Below are 24,754 nucleotides of genomic sequence, written 5' to 3'. Positions count from 1 at the left end.
ATGAAGATAGTTTTATATTTATCAACTCACATGCATTCATAGAGCATAAGGATTTTTTTAAAACCTTAGTTAGGACCAGTGTTTCCATTATAAGGATCTCTTTGCGGCTCATTTTAAATCAAATTTAGAATCATCCCAACAATTGATTTTAAATTTAATTGAAAACATTGGACATTATGACCCGAAATGTTCCACATGGTATATAGTTTGGTCCCAGTGGAAGCTTGCTGTATTATTTTGTTAGTCATCTATTTAACTTAATCAAACCAGCTCTAGAACATGGGGGGAGGAGCTTTCTGGCATTTTCCTAACAGGAAATAAGTAGCTACCCCAAAGAAAGGGGGGGAATTAGTGGTGAAATCGGACAGAAAGGATTAGGTACCAGACTCACCCATTGCACTAAGCTCTGATTTACCTAACCATGTTTTATTGAATGAACAATAAAATGTCTTATTTCCGCTGTAATTATGTTTTGGTAAACTGGTAAGCAATACTCTCTTTAAAATAGATGTGACTATACATATGGAATGTCGGAATGTACTGTAGCTGTGATATTCTGAAGCAGATAGTGTGACATATTGTGGAACAGTGCCCTCTGAGTGTGAATATCAGGGAAAGCCCCAGAGACTTTCTGTATGCAATTCTGTTATGTATTGACTATATAAATAGTCTATACAGTGTTCCCTCAATTTTTGCGGGCTCGAACTTGGTGAATAGCCTATACCACGGTTTTTCAAAAAATATTAATTAAAAAAATACTTCGCGGGGTTTTTTCTATACCACGGTTTTTCCTGCCTGATGACATCATACGTCATTGCCAAACTAATAATTTTTGCAAATAAATAACAAAAAAAAATTATTGTTAATAAATAATTATGTTTATAAATATCAGGATCACTAAGTGTCTTATTCAATGGTGAGTACCAGTAATAATGATGGGTAAATGGTTGTTAAGGGAATGTGAAATGGTAATTTAGGGGTTTAAAGTGTTAAGGGATGGCTTGTGATACTGTCCATAACCAAAAATTGTGTATTTACTTCTGTATCTCTACTTCGCGGAAATTCGACTTTCGCGGGCGGTCTCGGAACGCATCCCCTGTGAAAATCGAGGGAACACTGTATTTTGATTTGTAAATAGAATAAATATTTTCATATTTGCTCATTGAGAATGTAATTGTGATGGAGTACTGTATAGATTTAGGTGCATTGTGGAAAATTGTGACTTTTCAAACATGGCATTATTCCTATTAAGTCTCCATCACCTCAAATCAGTATTTTAGGGCAGCCAACCATGGGCATTTATAAAATGAAATGCCATGTGCTGATATGTGGCTGCTTCTGTATAATTGTTACAATGAGGTAACACAAATAGTCCAGATGTTAAATTAAGTTGCAGGTATATTGTTACAACCATCCTCAAATCTGCAAGATCAAAACCCAGGATTATTTGCTCTAATGAAACGTTATTGACTTGGCTCTCTGCTTTTCTTGCCTTTAACTGTTGAAGCAGGAGATACATGGCACATCCAGCCAGATTATTTAATATGGTTTAGTCAGTGGTGGGATTGAACCGGTTTGTATCACTTCAGCCAAACTGGTTGTTAAATTGCTGGCTGCCCCCTCTCTGCCTCTCCCCGTCCAGGAATCCCCACGTGCCCTGTTTTGGCTCCCAGGTAAGTTCAGGGAGACCTACTGTTCTGCCGGGCTCTATGGTATGAGTCTCCCGAAAATTCAAGGGTACAAATTTCAGACACACACACACTTGAAAATTCAAAAACAATGACACAAAAATTCAAAAGAAACAAAGCACCCTTTTTGTATTGCAAAGAACACTGGTCCCAGAACAACCTGGTAGTCTGTACAATTCCCTTAATCAGTGCTTAAGTACTTAGCTAGCAGCTGTGAAGGAACATCACAGCCCTCCTTCTTCCACGAAGTAAAACACACACACTTTGCTCTGCTTTGGTTTCAAAGTTGTGAAAAATCAACAAAGTCCGGAAACAGCAAGGCATGGTCCTGAAGAACAACGATCAGGTAATCTTCCACAACGGCCAAGCCAGCACGCTGCTATTTATATCAGCAGCTCTAATTACTGGAGCCCCACCCAAACACAGGTGGCCTCTCTTATCTCCTGTAATATTTCTTCAGTTGCTCTCTTCGATGCATAATTCTGCGCATGCGTGGGTCTAACACTTCCTCATCCGAATCGACCGAAGATAATGGAGATTGTCTTCCTGGGCTGTGTACCAAGCCCCCCTCTTCCAAGTCACCCCCACCTTCTTCTTTGTTCGAGGAAACTGCACTACCTGACTCTGTTGGCAATAAAACAGGCCTATGACATGTTAATGTTTCCCCTGCATCCACCTCCACATTCCTTGCAGCAGGAGCTGGGCCAGAGCCAACCACAACACCTACTAGGCTCAAAATGGGGTGCGGGTGGTGCATGCTTCCCGCGGCCCATTTTTTTGCTCCCGGGGGGTTGCAGGAAGCCGAGTGCTGTCTCTCACACCTCCTGGCCACGCCCACCATGACCAGACCCACTCAGCTGGCCATTAGGGCAGAGAACTGGTTTTTAAATTATTTGAATCCCACTACTGGGTTTACTCTAACATTTGTCGTAATGTGGCTGAACAGAGTTCAAATCAGGAAATATAGATGTATCAGCGGATCAAAGGGACAATTTGTAAATGATCCTATAAGCACTGCAATAATGTAAATATTTAATAATAATGCTGTTATTGCCAATCAATATTATTTTAGACCACTTTGTGTCTATTGCCATTTAGTGTGCTGGATATTATACATATTCAAATTAATATATTTTAGCAATTTTCACTCTTCTTCATTCGTGTTCTCATGAAAATTTGGAAATGTTTCACTGTTTTTTACAAATTACTGGTTGAATTTAGTATCAGTGCCCACATTGATAAATAAATTTAAACTGTTGTTTAAACTACTGTTTTTGATAGAAAATATATGGAGGGAGAAGAGCTTATTTAGAGACCTGTTACTATGCAGTATGTTAAACAAAAAAACCCTTATTCATATTCAAATAATTACAAGTTGTATCTCAGTGTTTTTTAAACTTGTCCACTTTAAGATGTGTAATGATTTGTAGTATTGTAACATAAATAGATAGCAGAGTGGAGAAAAGGCTTAAAGATAACCTGCAGTCTGGCAGCGCTTTCAATTAAATTTTTGTCTAAGTTTTTATTCTAGCATATGCCAGGATCTTCCCAAGTATTGCTGATAAAGGCTTGCTGGATTTAGTTCCAAGTCAGATTTCAATATACGTGTGCTGCTTTTCAGGGGCAATTCTATTCAGCAAATTGAAGGGTGTGTGTTTGTGTGTGTGTGTGTACTATTGGAGTGCTTCCAGAAAAAAAGTCCTGAAAAAGCATGAATTATGCTGATGCATCAGAAACATCATATTTTAAAGTGCACAATGCAGCTTTTCAAATGCATTAACATCTACTGCAGCACACCATTGCAGTTGATGTCAATATATAAACTGCACATTGGTACTAATTTATATAATGGTAATTAGCAAGCGATATTTGGGGATTAGTATACAGTGATCCCTCGATTAGTGCGGGGGTTACGTTCCAAGACCTCCCGCACTAATCGATTTTCTGCGGTATAGTGGTGCAGAAGTAAAAACACCATCTGCGCATGCGCACCCTTTTTCCATGACCGTGCATGCGCAGATGGTGGAGCCGGGGAGCAACGAAAGTGCGGAAGCCAACAAAGATTGCTTTGAATGTCGGCTGCCCCCACCCCCCCAACACCCGGCCGCCGTTCACCCGCCCGCCCGGCTGCTCGCTTGCTCGCCCGTTCACCCGCCCGGCCGCTCGCTCGCCGCTCGCCTGTTCACCCGCCCGGCCGCTTGCTCGCCGCTCGAGAGCAAGAGGGGGAGAGATAGAGAAAGAGAGAGAAGGAAAGAAAGAGATGAGAGAGGGAGGAAGAGAGTGTGAGAGGAAGAAGCAAGATAGAGAAAGAGAGAGAGAAAGAAAGATGAGAAAGGAAGGAAGAGAGTGAGAGAGAGGAAGAAAGAGAGAGAGAGAAGAGTGGAAGGAAGAGAGAGAGAAATGATAGAAAAAAGGGGAGAAAAAAGAGAAATGAGAAAATGATTGAAGCAGAGAATGACAGGAAAGAAAGAGAAAGAGACAGAGAAGTGACTCTTGGTGATGACGTATGACGTCATCGGGTGGGAAAAACCGTGGTATAGCAAAAAAAACCGTGGAGTATTGTTTAATTAATATTTTTTGAAAAACCGTGGTATAGCGTTTCGCACTAATCGAGACCGCACTAATCAAGGGATCACTGTATCTCCAATTTTCCTAGGTTTTTTTTGCTTAAATATCTATCCAGAAATGCATTACTTCCACAAATGCGGTTTGTAATGCTTTAGTGCAGTGATGGTGAACCCTTTTGGCATTAGCATGAAAGCGCTTTTCCCCTTGCAGATGCTGGAACGCATAATGCAATGCACACCCCATTTGCGCATGTGTGCACAGTGCTCCAACCTGTGCTTCCACTGCACATGCACCCTGGACTGCAGGGGTCCCCAAACTTTTTACACAGGGGGCCAGTTCACTGTCCCTCGGACTGTTGGAGGGCCGGACTATTAAAAAAAACCTATGAACAAATCCCTATGCACGCTGCACATACCTTATTTTAAAGTAAAAAAACAAAACGGGAACGTACTATTTAGAGGGGGGGGAAAGAAGTCTGAAATTCATATATGTTTATGTTTTGTTTTTAATTTTCTTTTGTTAACATCTGATTGGCTATACAAGGTTTTCTTGGCTTATAGAAAAACGTATAAAGAAAGAAGGAAATACTTTGGCATAATGGTTAATAAGTGGTGTACTTTTTTGAGGAGGGAATTTAATTGAAAGAAAATGAATGTAACTGGATGAGAAAATTAGAAAAAAAACTTTTGCAACTTTTTTGATGATTGATATTAGTTACTAACAAAATACTGCATTTTATTCATGGAAAATTAGATGTGCTCCTGTCACTCACCCGCGGGCCGGATAAATAGCCCCAGGGGGCCGCATGTGGCCCGCGGGCCATAGTTTGGGGACCGCTGCTGGACTGCATATCTGGACCTGCAACACCCACTGTGTATGTGCACACACACACACACGGATGTGCCCCCCACTTTTTCCAAGGGGGGCTGGCACATCTCTTACCGCTTTTGCCGGAGGACAGCCCTTTTCCTGGCAGCCATTCACCAACCAGCGGCAGCACTCTTGGCCCCACCACCTCAGCAGTGCCATGCATCAGCTGGGGAAGCTCCAACCACGTGGCCCCTATCAAAGTAGGGCTGAGACAGTTGTCTTGGCTCGCTTCACTAGCCGTGCTGGTCCCCTGAACTGTGAGAGAGAGAGGGAGAAGAAGAGATATTAGATAGATAGATAGATAGATAGATAGATAGATAGATAGATAGATAGATAGATAGATAGGAAGGAAGGGGGAGAGAGAGAGAGAGAGAGAGAAAGAAAGAAAGAAAGAAAGAAAGAAAAAAAAAGAAAAAAAGAAAAGAAAGATTAGATGCTTTACTGATACTGCATCTGTTAGACAACCACATGGAAAATGTTGAAACTAGCACGTGTCTTATTATTGAGTACCTAACAGAGATATTGATTTCAGCCTACTGACCCAGTGAAAGTAAAATTAGAATCACTGATTTGTGTAATTTGTTCATTAGTCATCCTATTCCTCCTTTTACCCTTTGGTCTAGTTTGTTTGTGAATGCTCGCACTGTGTGTTGTCTGCTTCTGCAGATGATGTGTTAGAGGTTGGGTCTTTTTCTCAACAGCATTACTCTGCAACTGGACAACATGTCCTGCTGTGTTTTCAAACTCCTCCTTTCACTGCTAGCAAGGTGATTTAGGCACAGGTTTTTCTGCAGAGAGATACATCCCATTACCTGAAACCATCTCTTCAAATGTTATGACATTTTGAACAACCCAACTTTGAGTAACCCAATATATTATATTGAACTACAAGATAGATAGATAGATAGATAGATAGATAGATAGATAGATAGATAGATAGATAGATAGGGTAAGGTAAGGTAAGATAAGATAAGGTAAGATAGAACATGCACTGATTATACTCCAAGATACGATTGATACTATACTCTACACTCTACACCAGTGATGGCAAACCTATAGCATGGGTGCCACAGGTGGCACGCGGAGCCATATCTGCTGGCATGTGAGCCGTTGCCTTAGTTCACCTCCAATGTGCATGTGTGTGCTGGCCAGCTGATTTTTCGGTCTCATAGAGGCTCTGTGAGGGCATTTTTTGCTTCCAGAGAGCCTCCTGCAGCTTCAGAAAGCATTTGGAGCCTGGGGAGGGAAAAAACCCGATCCTACTGGGCCCACCGGAAATTGGGAAACAGGCCATTTCCAGCCTACAGAGGGCCTCCGGGGGGCAGGGGAATCTGTTTTCACCCTCCCAGGCATTGAATTATTTGGTGTGGGCACTCGTGCATGTGCAATAGCATGCATGCACGCTCTTTCGGCACCCGAGGAAAAAAAAGGTCACTGCTCTACACTAATATGTATTTTGTTTCAATATAGCAAGAGTGGACTTGAAGAATATTTATGTAGAGATTTTAAGTCTTTAATTGGTTGAGATATTTATTTTATGCATTAGATTTATATCTTCTCTTTTGTCCAGGTACATGCTCTGGCATGTACAGAAACATAGAATGTAAAGTTCTATATTGGGGATCATCTGGACCAACCTCTACCCAAGTCCAAACCATCTCTTCCCATCCACCCAGGACAATAATTCTGTGAAGCTGACGGGGAGTGGAGGGAGGGAAGGAGAGAGAGAGAGAGAGAGAGACAGACAGACAGACAGAATTCCCACCTGAGTTTCAGTGGCTGAGGATAGATTAACCATTGTACCATACTGACTTTCTTATATACCGGCATTAAAATTGGAGTTGCCACTTTTCATAGCAATGGGAATGTCTAAATTTCTCACAATAATATAAGATAGAGACATTTCTAAAGAAGAGATTGGAGCTACACAAACCACAAATTGTTCTTAGAACTGAGTGGCAGAGTTTGATTCATACATCACACTAAGTCCTAATGTGGTTGTTTGCTTTCAGTTTGTGGGACCCCAGTCATTGTTTCTTGTAAAGTCTAGTTTATGGCTTCATTCAGTGTGTGAACTCAATTATTGTAGTTCATTCATTAAATGTTTAAGCAGAGCAGACCATGTCTTAGCAGGATATATGAGCCCATTGAATCCTGTAGTTGAGAGAAAGAAGGAAACAGAGTAGATACCCAAACTCCAGGGCAATTAATGTATAGATGTCAAAACCAACATAAGAGCTTTGGGGATAGAATTGGCACAGGGTAGAACAAAATAACTCATTTTTTTGAGAAACAGCAGGGACTTCACTGAGCTTTCCTGCTATTGAACTGAATTAAACTGAGCATTATAATATCCCCGTAGCTGGGAAACAGGTGGAGCTGTACAGAACAAAACCCAGACTGCGCTTTCAACTATCTAGTCTGATCTGGAGGGGGAATACTTTTGAATTGGGCTCTACTTCTCCTTAATGTTGTGGACCAGCTGTATGGCTAGAACAGTGATTATAAGAATAGTAGGAATTTGTGTCATTAGAATATGTACATTTGAGCACTAGATATTGGCTCCTTTGTTATCAACGGATGTACTCCTTTACCTGGCAGCCTTTAAACTTCTTACTCATTGACATTTGAAAAAGGCAAAAAACTAAGATGTTCAACTGCTGCATTAAAACACGACTGCTTTCTGCCCAGAAATCTGAAGTTTCTTCTATAGCAAGTAATCTGGATTAAGGGTTTTTTGTGAGAAAAAAAAGGCTAACAGTGAAGCACTATTACTAATTTATTTATTTATTGCTTTTATGTGATAGATTATTTGTGAAGACTCGTGCATCTTAGATATACCGTAAATGCTAAATTGCAGTTGGCATTATCTTCTATTGTAAATGACTCATTCTGAAGCAAATAACCAAAGACCTGATGCTATGTTTATATCTCAGTGCTAGACATAAGTAGTGTGTAGCATCCATTTTAAATCTGTTTTGTATTACTGTATTTTCTTTGAACAGATCTCCAGAAGAACAGAAACTGAAACAAAAAGGATATTTATTCATGTTTGTCAATGCCTATGTGGCTGAATATTCAAATTAACTATTGAGGTCTGTTAGCCACATTAGTTTCCTCAGGAAAACCTTTGAGTTTTCTAGAGCTTGTATAATTGTTTCAGTAAGATTTGTAACACAACTCTTGTTCTTCATCTATCTTCGGAATTTGAAGAACTTTTTATTTATTTTTTTTAAAAAATTGGTTTCTTTAATCGAGGAAATAAAAATAGCTCATTCTCTGGGTAGAAACAAGGAAAAAAGAGAAAAAATTAAAACTAAAACAAGAAGATACATTAGAATAACAATGATAGTGAATAAACACTATGTTCTGAAAATCATCAAATGATTTGATATTAAGTTCAATCCAAACTGATCCTAGATAGAGTGTACAGAACAAAAATTTCAAGAACCGCGGTCGCCATATGCCGCACACTAACACTTAAAAGAAATTTGGAACTGTTACAAAACAGTTCAAAGGGGGGGAACGGGCCAATGAAGGGCAGTATTGTATAAAGTACAGTGATACCTTGTCTTACAAACTTAATTGGTTCCGGGACGAGGTTCTTAAGGTGAAAAGTTTGTAAGACGAAACAATGTTTCCCATAGGAATCAATGGAAAAGCAATTAATGCGTGCAAGCCCAAAATTCACCCCTTTTTCCAGCCGAAGCGCCCGTTTTTGTGCTGCTGGGATTCCCCTGAGGCTCCCCTCCATGGGAAACCACTCCTCTGAACTTCTGTGTTTTTGAGATGCTGCAGGGGAATCCCAGCATCGCAAAAATGAGCACTTTGCTGGCAACGGAAGTCCGGAGGTGGGGTTTCCCAGCAAAGGGAGCATTAGTGAAATCGTAGCGTCGCAAAAACACCGAAGTTCTTGAAACCCCACCCCTGGACCTCTGTGTTTTTGCAATACAGTACTGCGATTTCACTGAGGCTCCCCTCGCTGGGAACCCCACCTTCAGACTTCCGTTGCCAGCGAAGTGCCCATTTTTGTGCTGCTGGGATTTCCCTGCTGGGATTCCCCTGCAGCATCACAAAAGCATGGAAGTCTGGAGGTGGGGTTTCCCAGCTGCGGTGGTGGGTTTGTAAGGTGAAAATAGTTTGTAAGAAGAGGCAAAAAAATCTTAAACCCCGGGTTTGTGTCTCGAAAAGTTTGTATGACGAGGCGTTTGTAAGATAAGGTATTACTGTATTTGTATAGAAAGTTTACAATTTAATCTCAATGATGACATAACGATGTTTATCTTTGAAATGACATGAAATACTTGTACAAAATAATTAAGAAGTTAAGCACAATGATTATATAATATTATATGTAAAACAATATATACTTGCTCCTACTTTTTAACCTTTGTAATATAATAAAAACTATTTGAAAAAAAAAGAAAATAAAATAGCTCATTCTCCTTCGGGTGGTGGCGGCTCGCGGCAGGGCACGGCGCCCACAGCCTGCTTCCCCACACTGCTCCAACTTGCGATTCTTTCATCCCTGCGTGAGTCTCAGGCGTGTCGTTTTGGGCGGCTGTGGAGCTGGGGGGGGAGAGAGGACCGAGGGGAGCGCAGATGGAAGGAGAGGCTACTTCCTCCTCAGAGGCCTGCCGTCCTCTTAGCCAGACCCGGTGTGTGCCGGAGGTAGAGGAGGAAGATCAGCACTAGTTTGCAGGGGTGCAATGGGGAGGAAGAAGAAGAGCGCCAGGCTGGCTGCTGGGCAAAATGCGAAGGGAGTGGAGGGCAATTCTGCTTTTGTAGGATGGATTGGAAGGCTGGATAGAATGGAATAGAATAGAATAGAATAGAATTCTATATAGACATTTGACCTTTTTCTTTTTATAACAGGCCCCCGCAGATGGTGATATACAATTTATTTATTTATTTATTTATTTATTTATTCATTTATTCATTTGTCCAATACACAAATACATAGGAAGAAAAATAGACATGTATTAATATATATAAGGGTAAAGTGATCTTAGAGGAGAGGATATATGAAAGAAAGAAAATATATATGATAAGTGAGAGAAAGGAAAGACAATTGGACAGGGGACGAAAGGCACACCAGTGCACTTATGTACGCCCCTTACAATGCATTACAATGTTATCTATATCGTATATGGCCTCCTGAAGGGTCATCTTAAAGAGCTCAAATCTCTATATACACCATCAAAACAGACAGAACCAATGCCCCTGCACCCAGCTGACACTATATGTATAATATGTACTGTGTTAGAGTGTCATTTTGTGTCATTTTGGTTGGTGGTGTGCCCCAGGATTTTGTAAATGTAAAAAATGTGCCGCGGCTCAAAAAAGGTTGAAAATCACTGGTCTAAAAGGCACACAATTCTGAAACTCCAGTTAGAATAAAATGTAATAGCTCATGTCCTAATTGATGCTAGGAAATCTGTGTTTTGCAGGCCTTTAGTAATTGTCAGTTTATTTCCAGATTCAATTTAAAGAGTTGATTTTAACCCATAAAGTTCTCTAAGATTTTACATAGGAGCATCATCAGCCATCCTCCTTAAACGTTTTTGATATAAATAGCATGGGGGAAATGCTGGTGGTATCTGCCATCATGAAACCAAGGAGTCTCAGATTAGGAAGAGGTACTTTTTCCACTATGTTGTGATAAAGCAGGTCAAAGCTATTCTGGAGGGTTTTTTTTTAAAAAAAAAAATAGGATAGTTCTTTAAGAACCCTGGTTTTAAAATGAGGGATGTTTTTTTCTGATTTATTATTATCATTATATAACTGAACAATAGCTCTTTTATTTTATTTTTGAACTACTATGAGTACCATGACTGAGAAGGTTTTAAAGCCCAATAAATAAATAATTGTATAAATAAACCCAGTCATTCATTTTTATTTAAAGCATTTACATCCAGTTTTCCTGTTCCCAAAAGCTTCAATAACAAATAACATAATTGTTAAACATGATATTCAACGTAATATCAAGCTAAGTAAGATATTCCCACAGAAATATCTGAGATTACATTTGTGTTCTAGTATAAAGTGTTTTGCATTAAAAAAATATTTTTAATTGAGCTGATCTTTTAAATAAAAAGATGAGGCAAATGTTTCAGATGCAAAAAAATGAGAAGAGTCTTGTTCAGAGTTGTGTAGCAGAGTATATTCCAGTAGTGTAATTTCTTATGCAAGATGCAGCCCTGGCCTCTTCTCTATCTAGACTGTTTTGTGAGCTCATGATAAAATAAAAACATTTGCATTATTTGCTTTCCAAGAAGTTCCATTATATGTAAACTTCCACACAAGATTATAAAAATAGATCATACTAACAATGATTTTTAAGAGCTGGTTATGCATAATAATAATAATAATAATAATAATAATAACAATAATAATAATAATAATAATAATAATAATAATAATTTTAAAAATTTTTTATTGTCATTGTCAAAAACAACAAATTGTCATTGGCAACGAAAGTCGTGTGACACCCAGAGACCAGTCCCACCATACATAAAATCAGAATAGGTACATTTAAAAATAGAATAAAAAATAGAATAAATGTCCCACCCACTACAAATTCCCCACCCTGAACCACTCAACCATCTACATGACAAACCGAGTAATATTGTCCAACAGTTCAATATTATTAAGATTATGTGAAACTGAAATAAAATATTTCCTTCAGTTTATTTTCCTTTATTGGATTACTTTATTTATTTTACTTTATTGGATTATTACAATTCTTTGCAAATTGGACAACGTGCTATTTCTGGAAGCTTCACATTCATGAACTAACGTTTGTAACATTTAGATATTATCTGTTATTATCAGATATAACAGATTGAATAGAAAGACTGGCTGTAGCTGCACCTATGGAGCTAATAAGAACATGTGATTTTGTTTATTCTGTCTTCTTTAATTCAAATTTATTCCTAAGTACTACTTTAGAATTATGTTTTGTAATCAGTGATAATTACAGTCCTGCATATTTCCTAATTCTTCCTGCGTCGCTTGCTAACTCCGAAACTTGCATTCATTCACAGAAAGTAGCATAAGAGTAAAGTTTCTCTTTCCTGTACACCATTTGGCCACTGTTCTCATATATTAGCAATAAACAAAGAGGTTTTGCCACTTGAAGCCCTGGGGCAAGATTGAATGTAATGATCGATGTTAGGACAAATGTTATAGTAAAAAACGGTGTATGTAGTACATCTGGATCCTGAATGAAAGGGCTGTATGCCCTCTTGTGGACAGCCAGAAAATAGTTTTAGATTTGATAAACAGTACCCAAGAATCCTCTGTGCCACAGCAAACGTTACCAATAATTTTCAACACATGGGAGTTATCAGCCATCATCACCTTCATGCATTACTACCTGATAAAACTAAAGAAGAAGTAAAGTAAAAATATCAATAAGTGCTTCCTTCCAAAGAAAAAAATACAGTGTTTGGATTTAACTTAGAAGAAGGTCAAGTACTGTATAGAAAATATGACAGAAATGCATTTAATTATTACATAAGTGTTGGTTATGACCTATAAAGCCCTTCATGGCACCAGACCAGATTATCTCAGGGACCGCCTTCTGCTGCACGAATCCCAGCGACCAGTTAGGTCCCACAGAGTGGGTCTTCTCCGGGTCCTGTCAACTAAACAATATCGCTTCGCGGGACCCAGGGGAAGAGCCTTCTCTGTGGTGGCCCTGGCCCTCTGGAACCAACTCCCCCCAGAGATTAGAATTGCCCCCACCCTCCTTGCCTTTCGTAAGCTGCTTAAAACCCACCTCTGCCGCCAGGCATGGGGGAATTGAGATACACTTTCCCCCTAGGCCTTTACAATTGTATGCATGGTATGTCTGTATGTATGTTTGGTTTTTATAATAATGAGCTTTTAACTGTTTTTACTATTGGATTATTATTATATGCTGTTTTATTATTGCTGTTAGCCGCCCCGAGTCTCCGGAGAGGGGCGGCATACAAATCCAAATCCAATCAGTAAGTAAGTAAGTAAGTAAGTTAGTTAGTTAGTTAGTTAGTTAGTTAGTTAGTTAGTTAGTTAGTTAGTTAGTTAGTTAGTTAGTTTTTGGGAAAACACTCTTTTCTCAAAAGTATAGAATTATGGGCCAACAAATAAATTTGAAGTGTGAGATTCAATACAGATTGAATATTCAATCCAGCACATATTAATACCATGGAATTCATTATTGTGAGATATAGGACTGCCTAACGTAAATTGGATTAAAGCCCAGATTAGACAATTCATGAAGGACCGGTCTACTAATAGCTTCTAATTACAATAGATATATATGCCACTTCAAATATTGGAGATAGTTGTTTTCTGAACATCAGTTTCTGGGATAGGGACAAAATTATTATTTTTGTCTTGCTTTTGTGAACTTCCCATTGCCTTCTGATTAAGCCATGAAGCTGCATGCTGGCTCTGATCCTTTACTGTTTTTACAGCCTTTAAATCTCTTAGGCACAGTAAAAAAAAAAAAAAGAATTATTACCATGGTAGAAATTCATGTAAGAATTTAAACTGCCCCGAGTCTTCGGAGAGGGGGAGCACACAAGTCTAATAAATTATTATAATTAAGTTATTAAACTCAGTGTTAAAAAATCACTGTGGATTGTGGAGTTTGGCAGTTAAAATACCTTTAACAAAAAAAAATATTCTAAACTTACATAAGTCTTAGCCAGATAAAAATCTTATAATTGTTTAAAAAATCCCATTTTACCAATTCATTTTCCATTTGGATTATTTATTAGAAAATGAAAAGGAACCTTATAGTCTGTACAAATGCTTTGATCTTATTCTTCATATAAGCTGAGGAAGGAGAATTGTTTGATTTCCCTTTAATATATTGCTTCTTCAATTGACTTGGGGTAAAATACAATTATGAGATATTGGACTCTAGAAATTAATTTTCCAGTAGAATCTTAAGAGCACTGAATAGTAATTAACCAAAGTACCACAGGTGCTGCTGTACTAACTGGAAAGAAAATACACTTAAGTATAGGGCATTCAGGCTCCCTCTATCAGGCTATATTTGGCCGTGATTTGCAGGGAGAAATATCTTTTATTCTTCCATTTGTCAGCATGAGTGAGGCAGTGGCTTTCTCAGAATGCTCCCCTTCGATACTGATTCCATTTTGCCTCTATCTTGGCTTGTGCAAGGGAGTTCTTTGCTGAAATTTATTTATTTATTGATTTGATTTGATTTGATTTGATTTGTATGCCGCCCCTCTCCGTAGACTCGGGGCGGCTCACAACAATAACAAAGACAATGTAAGAACAAATCTAATAATTTAAAAAACACTAAAAACCCCATTATTAAAAGCAAGCATACACACAAATATACCATGTATAAACTGTATAGGCCTGGGGGAGATGTCTCAGTTTCCCCATGCCTGACGGCAGAGATGGGTCTTAAGAACTTTACAAAAGGCAAGGAGGGTGGGGGAGCTGGTTCCAGAGGGTCGGGGCCGCCACAGAGAAGGCTCTTCTCCTGGGTCCCACCAAAATGCATAACAAGAAACACTAATACAGTAGAAACTTTCACAAAGATGTTTCTTATGAAAATTAAAGTATTGGAAGTCGGAACTACCTAATAAAGAGAGGAGATTCTTGGATGAAAAAAATCTTTAAAGCTTAAACTACACAGGTCATACACAAATTGTGTCTGGTGGTAACTCAAGGCCAACTGTGTGTTGTTTATCATATACAAATTAGTGTATGTGACATTTCCTATTTGTATACATTTGAATACATATGTAGAAGTGACTGTGAAGGTTTTATTGCAACTTAAAAGAGCTAAAATCAGTGAAGGGCCACACTTTCCCTACCGGATCGGTCCCAAAGGCCAGTGTGCGTGCATAGGCGGTGTTGGGCGCGCTCACTCCCGCGTGAGAATTTGTTTCCGTGCATGCGCAGAAGCAAAGAAATTGGCAAAAAATTGCTTAATTCTTGCACAAGGACATTCGCATGTATGCGATTTTGGCAATTTTTGCTGATTTCTTTGTTTCCGCGCATGAGCAGAATCAAATTCTTGCACAGGGGCGTGTGGGGGCATAGCAGGGACTCGCAGATCTGCATGCATCACCGTTTCCGCTACCGGATTGGCGATCCCAGGCATACTGGGGGCATCCCAATACTGGCTAACGTGTATCAGAGAATGAATTGTTACCTAAATTGTCACTGTGTATGAAAGACCGTGGAAGACTAATGGCATATTATGCTTCAGTAGATTATGAAACACCAAGGTGTTGGTCATTATCTTTAAAGCCTATATGGTTGAGGGCCAGACTATTTTTGAGACTGCCTTCTACCACATAGCTCCCAGCAACCGGTAAGGGCCCACAGAGTTGGTCTTCTCCAGGTCCCGTCAGCTAAACACTGTCGGCTGGCGGGTCTGTGGAGGAGAGCCTTCTCTGTGGCTTCCCAGGCTCTCTGGAACCAGTTACCTCCTGAGGTCCAGACTATCCCATCCTATTGGCCTTCCAGAAAGTCGTAAAGACCTGGCTTTTCCGACAGGCCTGGTGCTGTTGATCCTGTGGTGGTAACCAGAAAGATCCAGCCATGAACAGTATGCAGGGGTTTAATTGTTGCATTGTAAATTGTTTTAAAACTGTTTTTAGAGGTTTTAGTAATATTATTGATGTTTTGTGTTTTCGCCGTGAGCCACCTAGAGTCCTTGGGGAGTTGGGCGGCATAGAAATTGAAGAAACAAACGTCTATTATTTTTAAAAACAAAAATGAGATTGCAAATGTAACCACCATCAACAGAGGGAAGTATGAGAAATAAGAACGATGAAAGCAGCATTATAACAATATGTGCATGCCCCATCGCTGTGAGCTGCCTAGAGTTGTTAGGGAGTTGGGTGACATAGAAATTTAAGAGATTAGACAGACAGACAGACAGACGGAAAGAAAGAAAGAAAGAAAGAAAGAAAGAAAGAAAGAGGGAAGTACAGTATAAGGAATAAGAATTATGAAAGCAGCATTATAATAATATGTGCATCCCCCATCGCTGTGAGCTGCCTAGAGTTCTTAGGGAGTTGGGCAACATAGAAATTTAAGAGATTAGACAGACAGACAGATAGATGGGAAGGAAGGAAGGAAGGAAGGAAGGAAGGAAGGAAGGAAGGAAGGAAGGAAGGAAGGAAGGAAAGATTTCCGGATGAGTTTTGGCAAAATTGCACAACATGTATTCTGGGAAAAAACATTGATGGGTGAATGAATGGATGGGAATGAAACAAAGTAGTACTTAAACAGTGAGTCAGCCATTCAGAGATCTAAGAATGAATCAGCAGTGTGACTGGCATCTGCTTAGGAAACCATACTATCTGTTTCACTAAGTGGCTTAAGTATGCTTATTCCTAGGTACACGTGGCAAAAACTTAAAGACATGCTTGATTTGACTGTTTATGGAGCAAGGATTAGTGAAGAATGCAAAGGTGATAAGAGCCTTGGTTAGGCAAGTAATGTTTTTTAATAGTCAAGAATGGATCTTGACGCAAGAAGGAAAATGAAACAAATAACAAAAGTGAAAATACTGTGCGTGTTTTGTATGAACAAAGTTAAAAAATAAATTAATCCTCTGAATGAATGGAAAGCAATGATAAGGCAATTATTCTCAAACTGTGACCCTCCAAGGTGGGGGTACAAGGCGGGTCACTGTAATTTCCCTTGGTTCACCACAGTCACCTGGCTAGACCCTTATCACCAGTTAACTGGCTTGCAGAAGTGGGTCAGTGACTAAAATATAGTTCACATGAAAAGAAAGTTAAGAGTATAAGTATAAAAATTCAGAAAATTAACAGTAGTGAGTAATACTTGAGTGCAGGTAACATCCCATATGTGTTGAATGGAACTGAACCCCAAAATACGATCATTCTAAAATGAGATTTCATTGGATCTACTTACCCACAATTATGGTTGGAAAAATGCCTTATTTTTCTCCTATACAAAGGAAAAGTGAGGGTGAATGCAATAAGGTTAAGCATTTCTGATGTGCTTGGCAAAATCTGATTGAAAATATATATGAGTGACAATGTCCAAATCTTTGCTTTATGGAGTCGTCTTTGAGCTTGGTTTTTTGCTTCCAGACATTTCTTTACCCAATTAGATTAACATCTTTAATGTTAGAAGGGAATAGTTTTTTTCCTCTATTTATATATGTAACTTGCCCTGTCAGTTTTTGGTTTTCAGAAGGTCATTCAGAAATGTATGAAAGTAAGGGGGGGAAAGGTTTTATTGCGTCTTTATTAATTTAAAGTTAGTACCGTATGTAATAAATAGGCATTAATTACAGAATGTTTTGAATGATTATTTTTAATGTATAAAGAATGCTTATGATGATTAGATTATGATTAGGTATATTAGTCATTGGTGTCAATGTATTTATTTATTTATTTATTTATTTATTGATTGATTGATTGGATTTGTATGCCGCCCCTGTCCGTGGCTAACAACAGTGACAAAAAACAGAATGTAAAAATCCAATACTACAACAGCTAAAAACCCTTGTTATAAAACCAATCATACATACCATGCATAAATTGTAGAAGCCTAGGGGGAAAGATTATATTTTGGTATGCAGATGATACTGTACTATTGGCCGACAATCTTAATTGCTTGAAGTTACTATTAAATGGGTTGTATGAGGCAATGAGGAACACAGAAATGTTTCAAAGAACAAAGTACTATAGTTTGAAAGGGAAAATGGAATGTTTACAAATTGCACATACTGTATATCGTAAAAAATTAGAACATAAGAAGAGCCATGCTGAATCAGGCCAAAGCCCATCGAGTCCAGCATTCTGTGTCACACAGTGGCCCACCAATTGTACATGGGGATCTTGAGCAGAAAGAGAAGGCAAAACCCTCCCTTTCCCTTGACCCCCAACAAATGGTACTCAAGGGAATCCTGCCTGCCTCAACCAACATAGAGGCGGCACTTGGACATCTATTTCAATAACCATCGAATAGAATAAAAAGATGATTGTATATATGTACCTGGTAGAAAGTTTCTCAAAAGAGAAAAATTGAGACATTATAAGACATGCAAATATTAGTAGTAAGATAATGTACATCTTTTTGTGATCAATAATGTTGAAAAAAGCAGAAATAGCTATGCTTCTGATCATCTAGTCATGTGGGGGTAAGAGTTAGTATAATGTAAACATAAAACTAAACAATACAATGGGAACTGGCTACTTAAGTAAATATATGTATGATCAAAAAAGGACCAAAATAAAAGGAAGAATGAATGGATCAAGAGAAAAGGGGAAACCCAAGCAAACTGTGTTTGAATTAAGTTGATGAAATTCTCAGGTACAAACAAAAAAAATTGTATGAAGCTGCATGTGTAGTCAGAACAGGCAAAGGATGCTATGGAAAGATACAAGGCTGTTGGATGTAAACAATTGTGTCTTGCTCAAATTAAGTTTACATTTCCTTAAAAACAAATATCTTGTTGCCTATCTTTCATTTCTTTTGCCCATTACTTCTGTCTTCTTTTCTAGCTTTGCATAATATAATTTGCCCCCAAAGGGAATAATAATAATATGACATATATGAATGAATATGCATGCATGCACACGCACATACATACACACACACATCTTTCTCGTCAACTCATATTAATCTGACCAGATGTAACCAGTAAAAGAGGCACACCAGGCAGCGAGATGGGTAGTATACTAACTAACTAACTAACTAACTAACTAACTAACTAACTAACTAACTAACTAACTAACTAACTAACCAAACAAAAAAACAAAAAAACAAGCAAGCAAGCTTTATATTGCGAATAAACCATGATCCATTGAATTTTGGAGGAAGCTATGGCCATAAACTTAACTGCCTCCATTCATGTATCTATCCAGTTAAACATTACTATGTATTTGCTTTTTGGGATGTAGTAAGAAATGTTTCTAAATTTGAATATATGCTGTATTGTCATATAAAATAATTCATAGACATATAATTTTTTTTACCCTTCTGCAGGAAATTTGTCATACATGAAATTCTCCTAAGGTTTCTGTGTTTAAACACTATGGGTTTTTGCTGCATGTTCAAGAATTCTTGAAAGTATTGTCAGAGATTTAGCTTATAGGGCCAGAGCCTCCTTCCACCATTGCTCCAGAGCAAAAGATAGCATTGCACAGAAGACACAGAGGAAGACAAGCCTCACCCTGGACAATGTGCCATTGTTCTCCTCTGTCTGCTATATATCCTTTGCCACTGAGGGGAGCGGTTCGCATTTATGAATGAGCAATGACACAGTTGCCATGCTTCACTTGTACAATATTTATTTATTTATCAATGCATTTATACCCTGTATTTCTGGGATTTTTATCCAATACTCAAGACAGCTTACAATAAACATATGAAATAGAAAGCAAAATTAATTCAATTAAAATTATTCACAATTATATTTATAGGATATGGAAGAAACCCCCCCCCCAATATATTTCTTTTAAAAATTTAATAACCCAGAGAATTCCAGAGAATAGCAATCATGTGGTCTGAAATGCAAGAATGAGATAAGTACACTTTCTTGAGGGGGGGTGTAGATGAAGTAGATGAATGCTATTTAGAAACTTGCTGATAACTCAGATTTCTTTTAGCTTTATTGTTCATTTTATGGTTCGCCTTGTGTGTCCTCAGCTATCATGCTGTGTGCCACAGGTTCGCCATCATGATTCTAGAGCAGTGTTTCCCAACCTTGGCAACTTGAAGATATCTGGACTTCAACTCCCAGAATTCCCCAGCTAGAATTCGCTGGCTGGGGAACTCTGGGAGTTGAAGTCCAAATATCTTCAAGTTGCCAAGGTTGGGAAACACTGTTCTAGAGTATTCTCTCCATATTTTTTTTTGATTAATCAAGGTTATAATCTACCCTGGGTTTTTTGTGTGTGTTAAAATAGCATTCTGCTGTTAAGGAAAATGGTTTTTATTTCTGGTTTTTTTTCATCCAGCTTGGGACATTAAAGCTGAATCTAGCATTTATTTATCTATCTATCTATCTATCTATCTATCTATCTATCTATCTATCTATCTATCTATCTATCTATCTATCTATCTATCTATCTATCTATCTATCTATTAGATTTGTATGCCGCTCCTCTCCGAAGACTCTTGAAATGGTTTTTAGTGAATTGGACGTATGAAACCTGTACCTTTAATACAGTTAGAGATCAGTTCTGTACAGTGCCATACCTATGTTGAAGATGTTAATACAGTATTGTACTGTCATAAACGAATGCCCTCTACAATTTAGACTGTGCACCTGATCAAACCTCATTTTTTTAAAAAATGTCAATAAAATACTGTGTTGATTCTCAGATTATATATTTTATGTTGATTTATCATTGCTTATAATTCCAAAATGTATTGCACGTGGCATATACCGTACTTTTCGCTCTATAAGACGCACCTGCTGATAAGACGCACCTAGATTTTAGAGGAGGAAAATAGAAAAAAAGTATTTTGAGCCAAAAAGTGGGCTAAAATATTTATTACAATAACAGAATAACTTAACAGCTGGGAAGCGGGTTTGGGGGGGTGCTGGGAAGCCCCCCAGGCCAGCTGCGATCTTTTAAAACAGCCGCGCCGCTTCCCAGCTGACTCCTGAAGCCAAAAGCCAAAGGCGAACTTCCGCGCTTCATGAGTCAGCTGGGAAGCGGCGCGGCTGTTTTAAAAGATCGCAGCCGGCCTGGGGGGCTTTCCAGCACCACCACCCCCGAACCCCCAACTCGGAACCACGTTCAGACGATTCCCCCCCCCCTGTCCCTGTCCCTGCGCCCCCTCTGCTCCAGCGCCTCCCCCCCCCTCCCTGCCTGCATCTTCTCTCCATAAGACGGGGCTGATTTTTCATCCTACTTTGGGAGGGAAAAAACTGCGTCTTATGGAGCGAAAAATACGGTATTTCTTAATCAGGAAGAGGTAGAAAGGTGTAGAATTATATTCTGAACTGCTTCTGGGTTTTGTTTTGGTTTTTTGTCTGTTGTGATTAAGAAACAACTAAAGGCTAGAGGCACTTTGTAGGAATCAAATGCACGAGGTATTTCTGTGTTATCTTTGTTTGGCTCATTGCGTTCAGTTAGGTTGCTAGAATTGGATGTGACACTAACATGATCTGCTCTACTATCCTAATCTGATCTTTCTTTGTGGCCTCTTTTTCCACAGAAGCAGGAAGATTCAAATCCGAAATATTCCTCCACATTTACAGTGGGAGGTAAGGGATAAGATTAATTGTTTTTTGCTGTTTATTTCCCCAAAATTATGTGTAAATATTATTTTTACTGTTTCAACATAGCATAATATTATAATATTATAATAGACGTACAGAGGATGAAGTACATACTGTAATTTGTATTGACTCAATGTTAGTAGTATAGTGAAACCTCGTCTTACGAACTTTTCGAGATACGAACCTGGGGTTTAAGACGGGCTACAAGAATGGTGGAAGGTCTTAAGCATAAAACGTATCAGGAAAGACTTAATGAACTCAATCTGTATAGTCTGGAGGACAGAAGGAAAAGGGGGGACATGATCGAAACATTTAAATATGTTAAAGGGTTAAATGAGGTTCAGGAGGGAAGTGTTTTTAATAGGAAAGTGAACACAAGAACAAGGGGACACAATCTGAAGTTAGTTGGGGGATGATCAAAGGCAACATGAGAAAATATTATTTTACTGAAAGAGTAGTAGATCCTTGGAACAAACTTCCAGCAGACATGGTTGGTAAATCCACAGTAACTGAATTTAAACATGCCTGGGATAAACATATATCCATTGTAAGATAAAATACAGGAAATAGTATAAGGGCAGACTAGATGGACCATGAGGTCTTTTTCTGCCGTCAGTCTTCTATGTTTCTATGTTTCTATTTTCACCTTACGAATCCACCAACGCTGCTGGGATGCCCCACCTCCGGACTTCCATTGCCAGCTGAAGCACCCGTTTTCCCGCTGGTGGGATTCCCCTGAGGCTCCCCTCCATGGGAAACCCCACCTCCGGATTTTGCGATGCTGCAGGGGAATCCCAGCAGGAGAATCCTGTCACTACATTTCAGGCTTTTAAAAAGCTGTCCATAAGTGCTGTTATGAAACACAGAACAGTTTATAGATTAACCAGGTTGATTGTCTTGGTCTGCTTTCTTAAGTTGGCTGGGGTAATCAGGGCAATGAGTCCTGTTTGGCCAGCCACAGCTTGAGAATGAAGCCTTAATGTATCTCGAAAGCATCCTTTTTTGGAAAATGGATCCGTAGAGAGAGATTATGAGTGTAATTTGTGGCTTATTGTTTCCTTAGTATTGTACATTGGAAAGACTTAATCAAACCAAAGGATGAGGTAGTATGATTAATTTCTATAGTTTTGTAGTACTAAAGTTATAAAAAGATACCTTCAGAACACAGGTGGGTAGAGGAACATTTGGTGATGGAACCTTTTGTATCAATTGCCTCAGTTGCAGGACTAGATTGTTTTTCCATTCTGGGTATAAGAGTTGGCTGCAGGGATGACTATATGTGAGTGTTTGTTTTTCTTAGTCATCATTATCACAAATATGATGATGTTACTCATTAGAAGGACTGTGGTGCTGCTTTTATATAAAGGCCATTGTGCTAGTAAAATGACTCGCTGGCAATAAAAATCAGGTGATTGAATTTCTGCTTTCAGGTATTGGCTGAAGGGGGGCAGTTTAAATGTTTAATTCTGGGAAAGGGGGCTGCCTGGTAATCTGTGTCAGGCAGTTGGGAAAGAACGAAACATCTGTAATCATGTCTTTCCAGGATGACTATAGATGCATCTTTACTGAGCTACATCATTTCTAATATTTGTTAGTATCTTTTCTTGCTTAATATCTCCTATGCCAGTGATGGCAAAACTATTGCACAGGTGCCACAGGTGGCATGCAGAGCCATATTTGGTGGCATGTGAGCCGTTGCCCTAGCTCAACTCCAACATGCATGTGTGTACCAGCCAGCTGATTTTTGGCTCGCACAGAGGCTCTGGAAGGGAGTTTTTGGCTTCTAGAGAGCCTCCGGGAGAATGGGGGAGGGCGTTTTTACCCTACCTCAGCTCCAGGAAAGCCTTTGGAGCCTGGAGAGGGTGAAACACGAGCCAACTGGGCCCACCTGAAGATGGGAAATAGGCAGTTTTCAACCTCCAGAGGACCTCCAGGGGGTTGGGGAAGCTGTTTTTTCCCTTCCCAGGCAATGAATTATGGGTATGGGCACTCACACATGCACAACAACACGTGTACATGCTCTTTTGGCACCCAAGGGAAAAAAGGTTCACCATCACTGCCCTATGTCATGAACAAATTTGGTTTTTATGCCTCAGGAGCTTCGAAAGGAGCTCTCCCCCTTTCTAAGAGGTCTGTAAGGGGCGTGCATAAGTGCACCACTGTGCCTACTGTCCCTGTCCTATTGTCTTCTTTTGTTACTTTTTATCATTATCTATCTAATGTTTTATTTGTGCAAATTACCGCCCTATAATTGTTTGACAAATAAATAAATAAATAAATATAAATAAATAAATAAATAAATAATATGTTGCCACTAAAATACCAAAAAGATGTCATATCAGACTTTATAGGATTGGAAGTACTTTCAGCATAACTTGTGTGGTTCACATAAAGTAGAGAGTTGCGTGCTTCTTTGCTAAGTGATTGGAATGTCCCAGTTACCTGAAAATGTGAGATGTTTTGATGGTTGCTTTGTTTGCTGTAAATTTCTGTACCCTTCTTCCAAAGAATTCACTGTTCAATGTGGTTGTAGAAAACCACACTGGGTCTTAATTGAGCAATATCTTGACATTGCCTGGCCGATTTTCTGTCACTACTTTTTGTAACATAAAATAGTTTCTCTCAACCTGATGCCCTTCTAATAAATTGGATTGTGATTCCCACAAAAACTTAGTTTACCGTAATTGAACTCTAATGCATTAGGAGAGCCAATTTGGGGGAAAATAATTCAGGCAATTCCTATATTCTAACATATACGTATATATCTATATGTCTCGAGCTAAGGGGGGGCATAGCTTTAATTCTTATATTCTTTGGGAGACTACAAATACGATTGGTTTGTTATCCTAGCATTATATCTTTCAGCTCAAAGGCTGCACTAGGCATTAGTCTGGAAGAGAAAGATAGATATACTAAACTGAGGTGTATGCAAGGCCCATTTTTGAAGAAGATTCATAGGTCTTATGGAGAGAAATAGGTATCTTTAATAAACTTCAATTCCTTCCCCTCCCCAGCAAAGAAAGGTCAAATCATCGGTTCTGTTCATTATAAGGCAGTCACGTATTGACCAGTGAAGGACCAAAAGCATCCTTGCATGAGATTTTTGCGATTTTTGCACAGAAGCAAAATTTAACGCAAGGGCGCATTTATTTATTATTATTATTTATTTATTACTTGGATTTGTATGCCGCCCCTCTCCGAAGACTCGGGGCGGCTCACAACATGTAAAAAGACAAATGATAAGTAATCAACAATTTAAAATTTTAAAGATTTAAAAAACCCCACAAACTAACAGACTCACACACAATGGTGGGGATCCCCTACCGGAACAGCGAACCCATGCGTACCAGGGGCAGTCCACCCCTGATAT

General features: G+C 38.9%; 1 protein-coding gene across 17 annotated transcripts in view; it reads left to right on the top strand.

Annotated features, from left to right (window-relative positions):
• Positions 1 to 24,754, top strand: part of IGF2BP2 (insulin like growth factor 2 mRNA binding protein 2) — an 81,242-nt gene that overhangs the window by 18,837 nt on the left and 37,651 nt on the right. For 12 of the 17 annotated variants that reach the window (XM_070753120.1, XM_070753119.1, XM_070753113.1 and 9 more), the window contains one exon: positions 21,321 to 21,369. In XM_070753120.1, the coding sequence (XP_070609221.1) occupies positions 21,321 to 21,369 (49 nt within the window). The remainder of the gene's footprint in view (positions 1 to 21,320; positions 21,370 to 24,754) is intronic. The other 5 variants (XM_070753117.1, XM_070753103.1, XM_070753109.1 and 2 more) reach the window with 1 other exon arrangement.

Source organism: Erythrolamprus reginae, chromosome 5 (genome assembly GCF_031021105.1).
Source record: "Erythrolamprus reginae isolate rEryReg1 chromosome 5, rEryReg1.hap1, whole genome shotgun sequence".
NCBI lineage: Eukaryota > Metazoa > Chordata > Lepidosauria > Squamata > Dipsadidae > Erythrolamprus > Erythrolamprus reginae.
The sequence above is the reverse complement of the archived record's forward strand: the minus strand, read 5'-3'. Positions and strand labels throughout refer to the sequence as shown.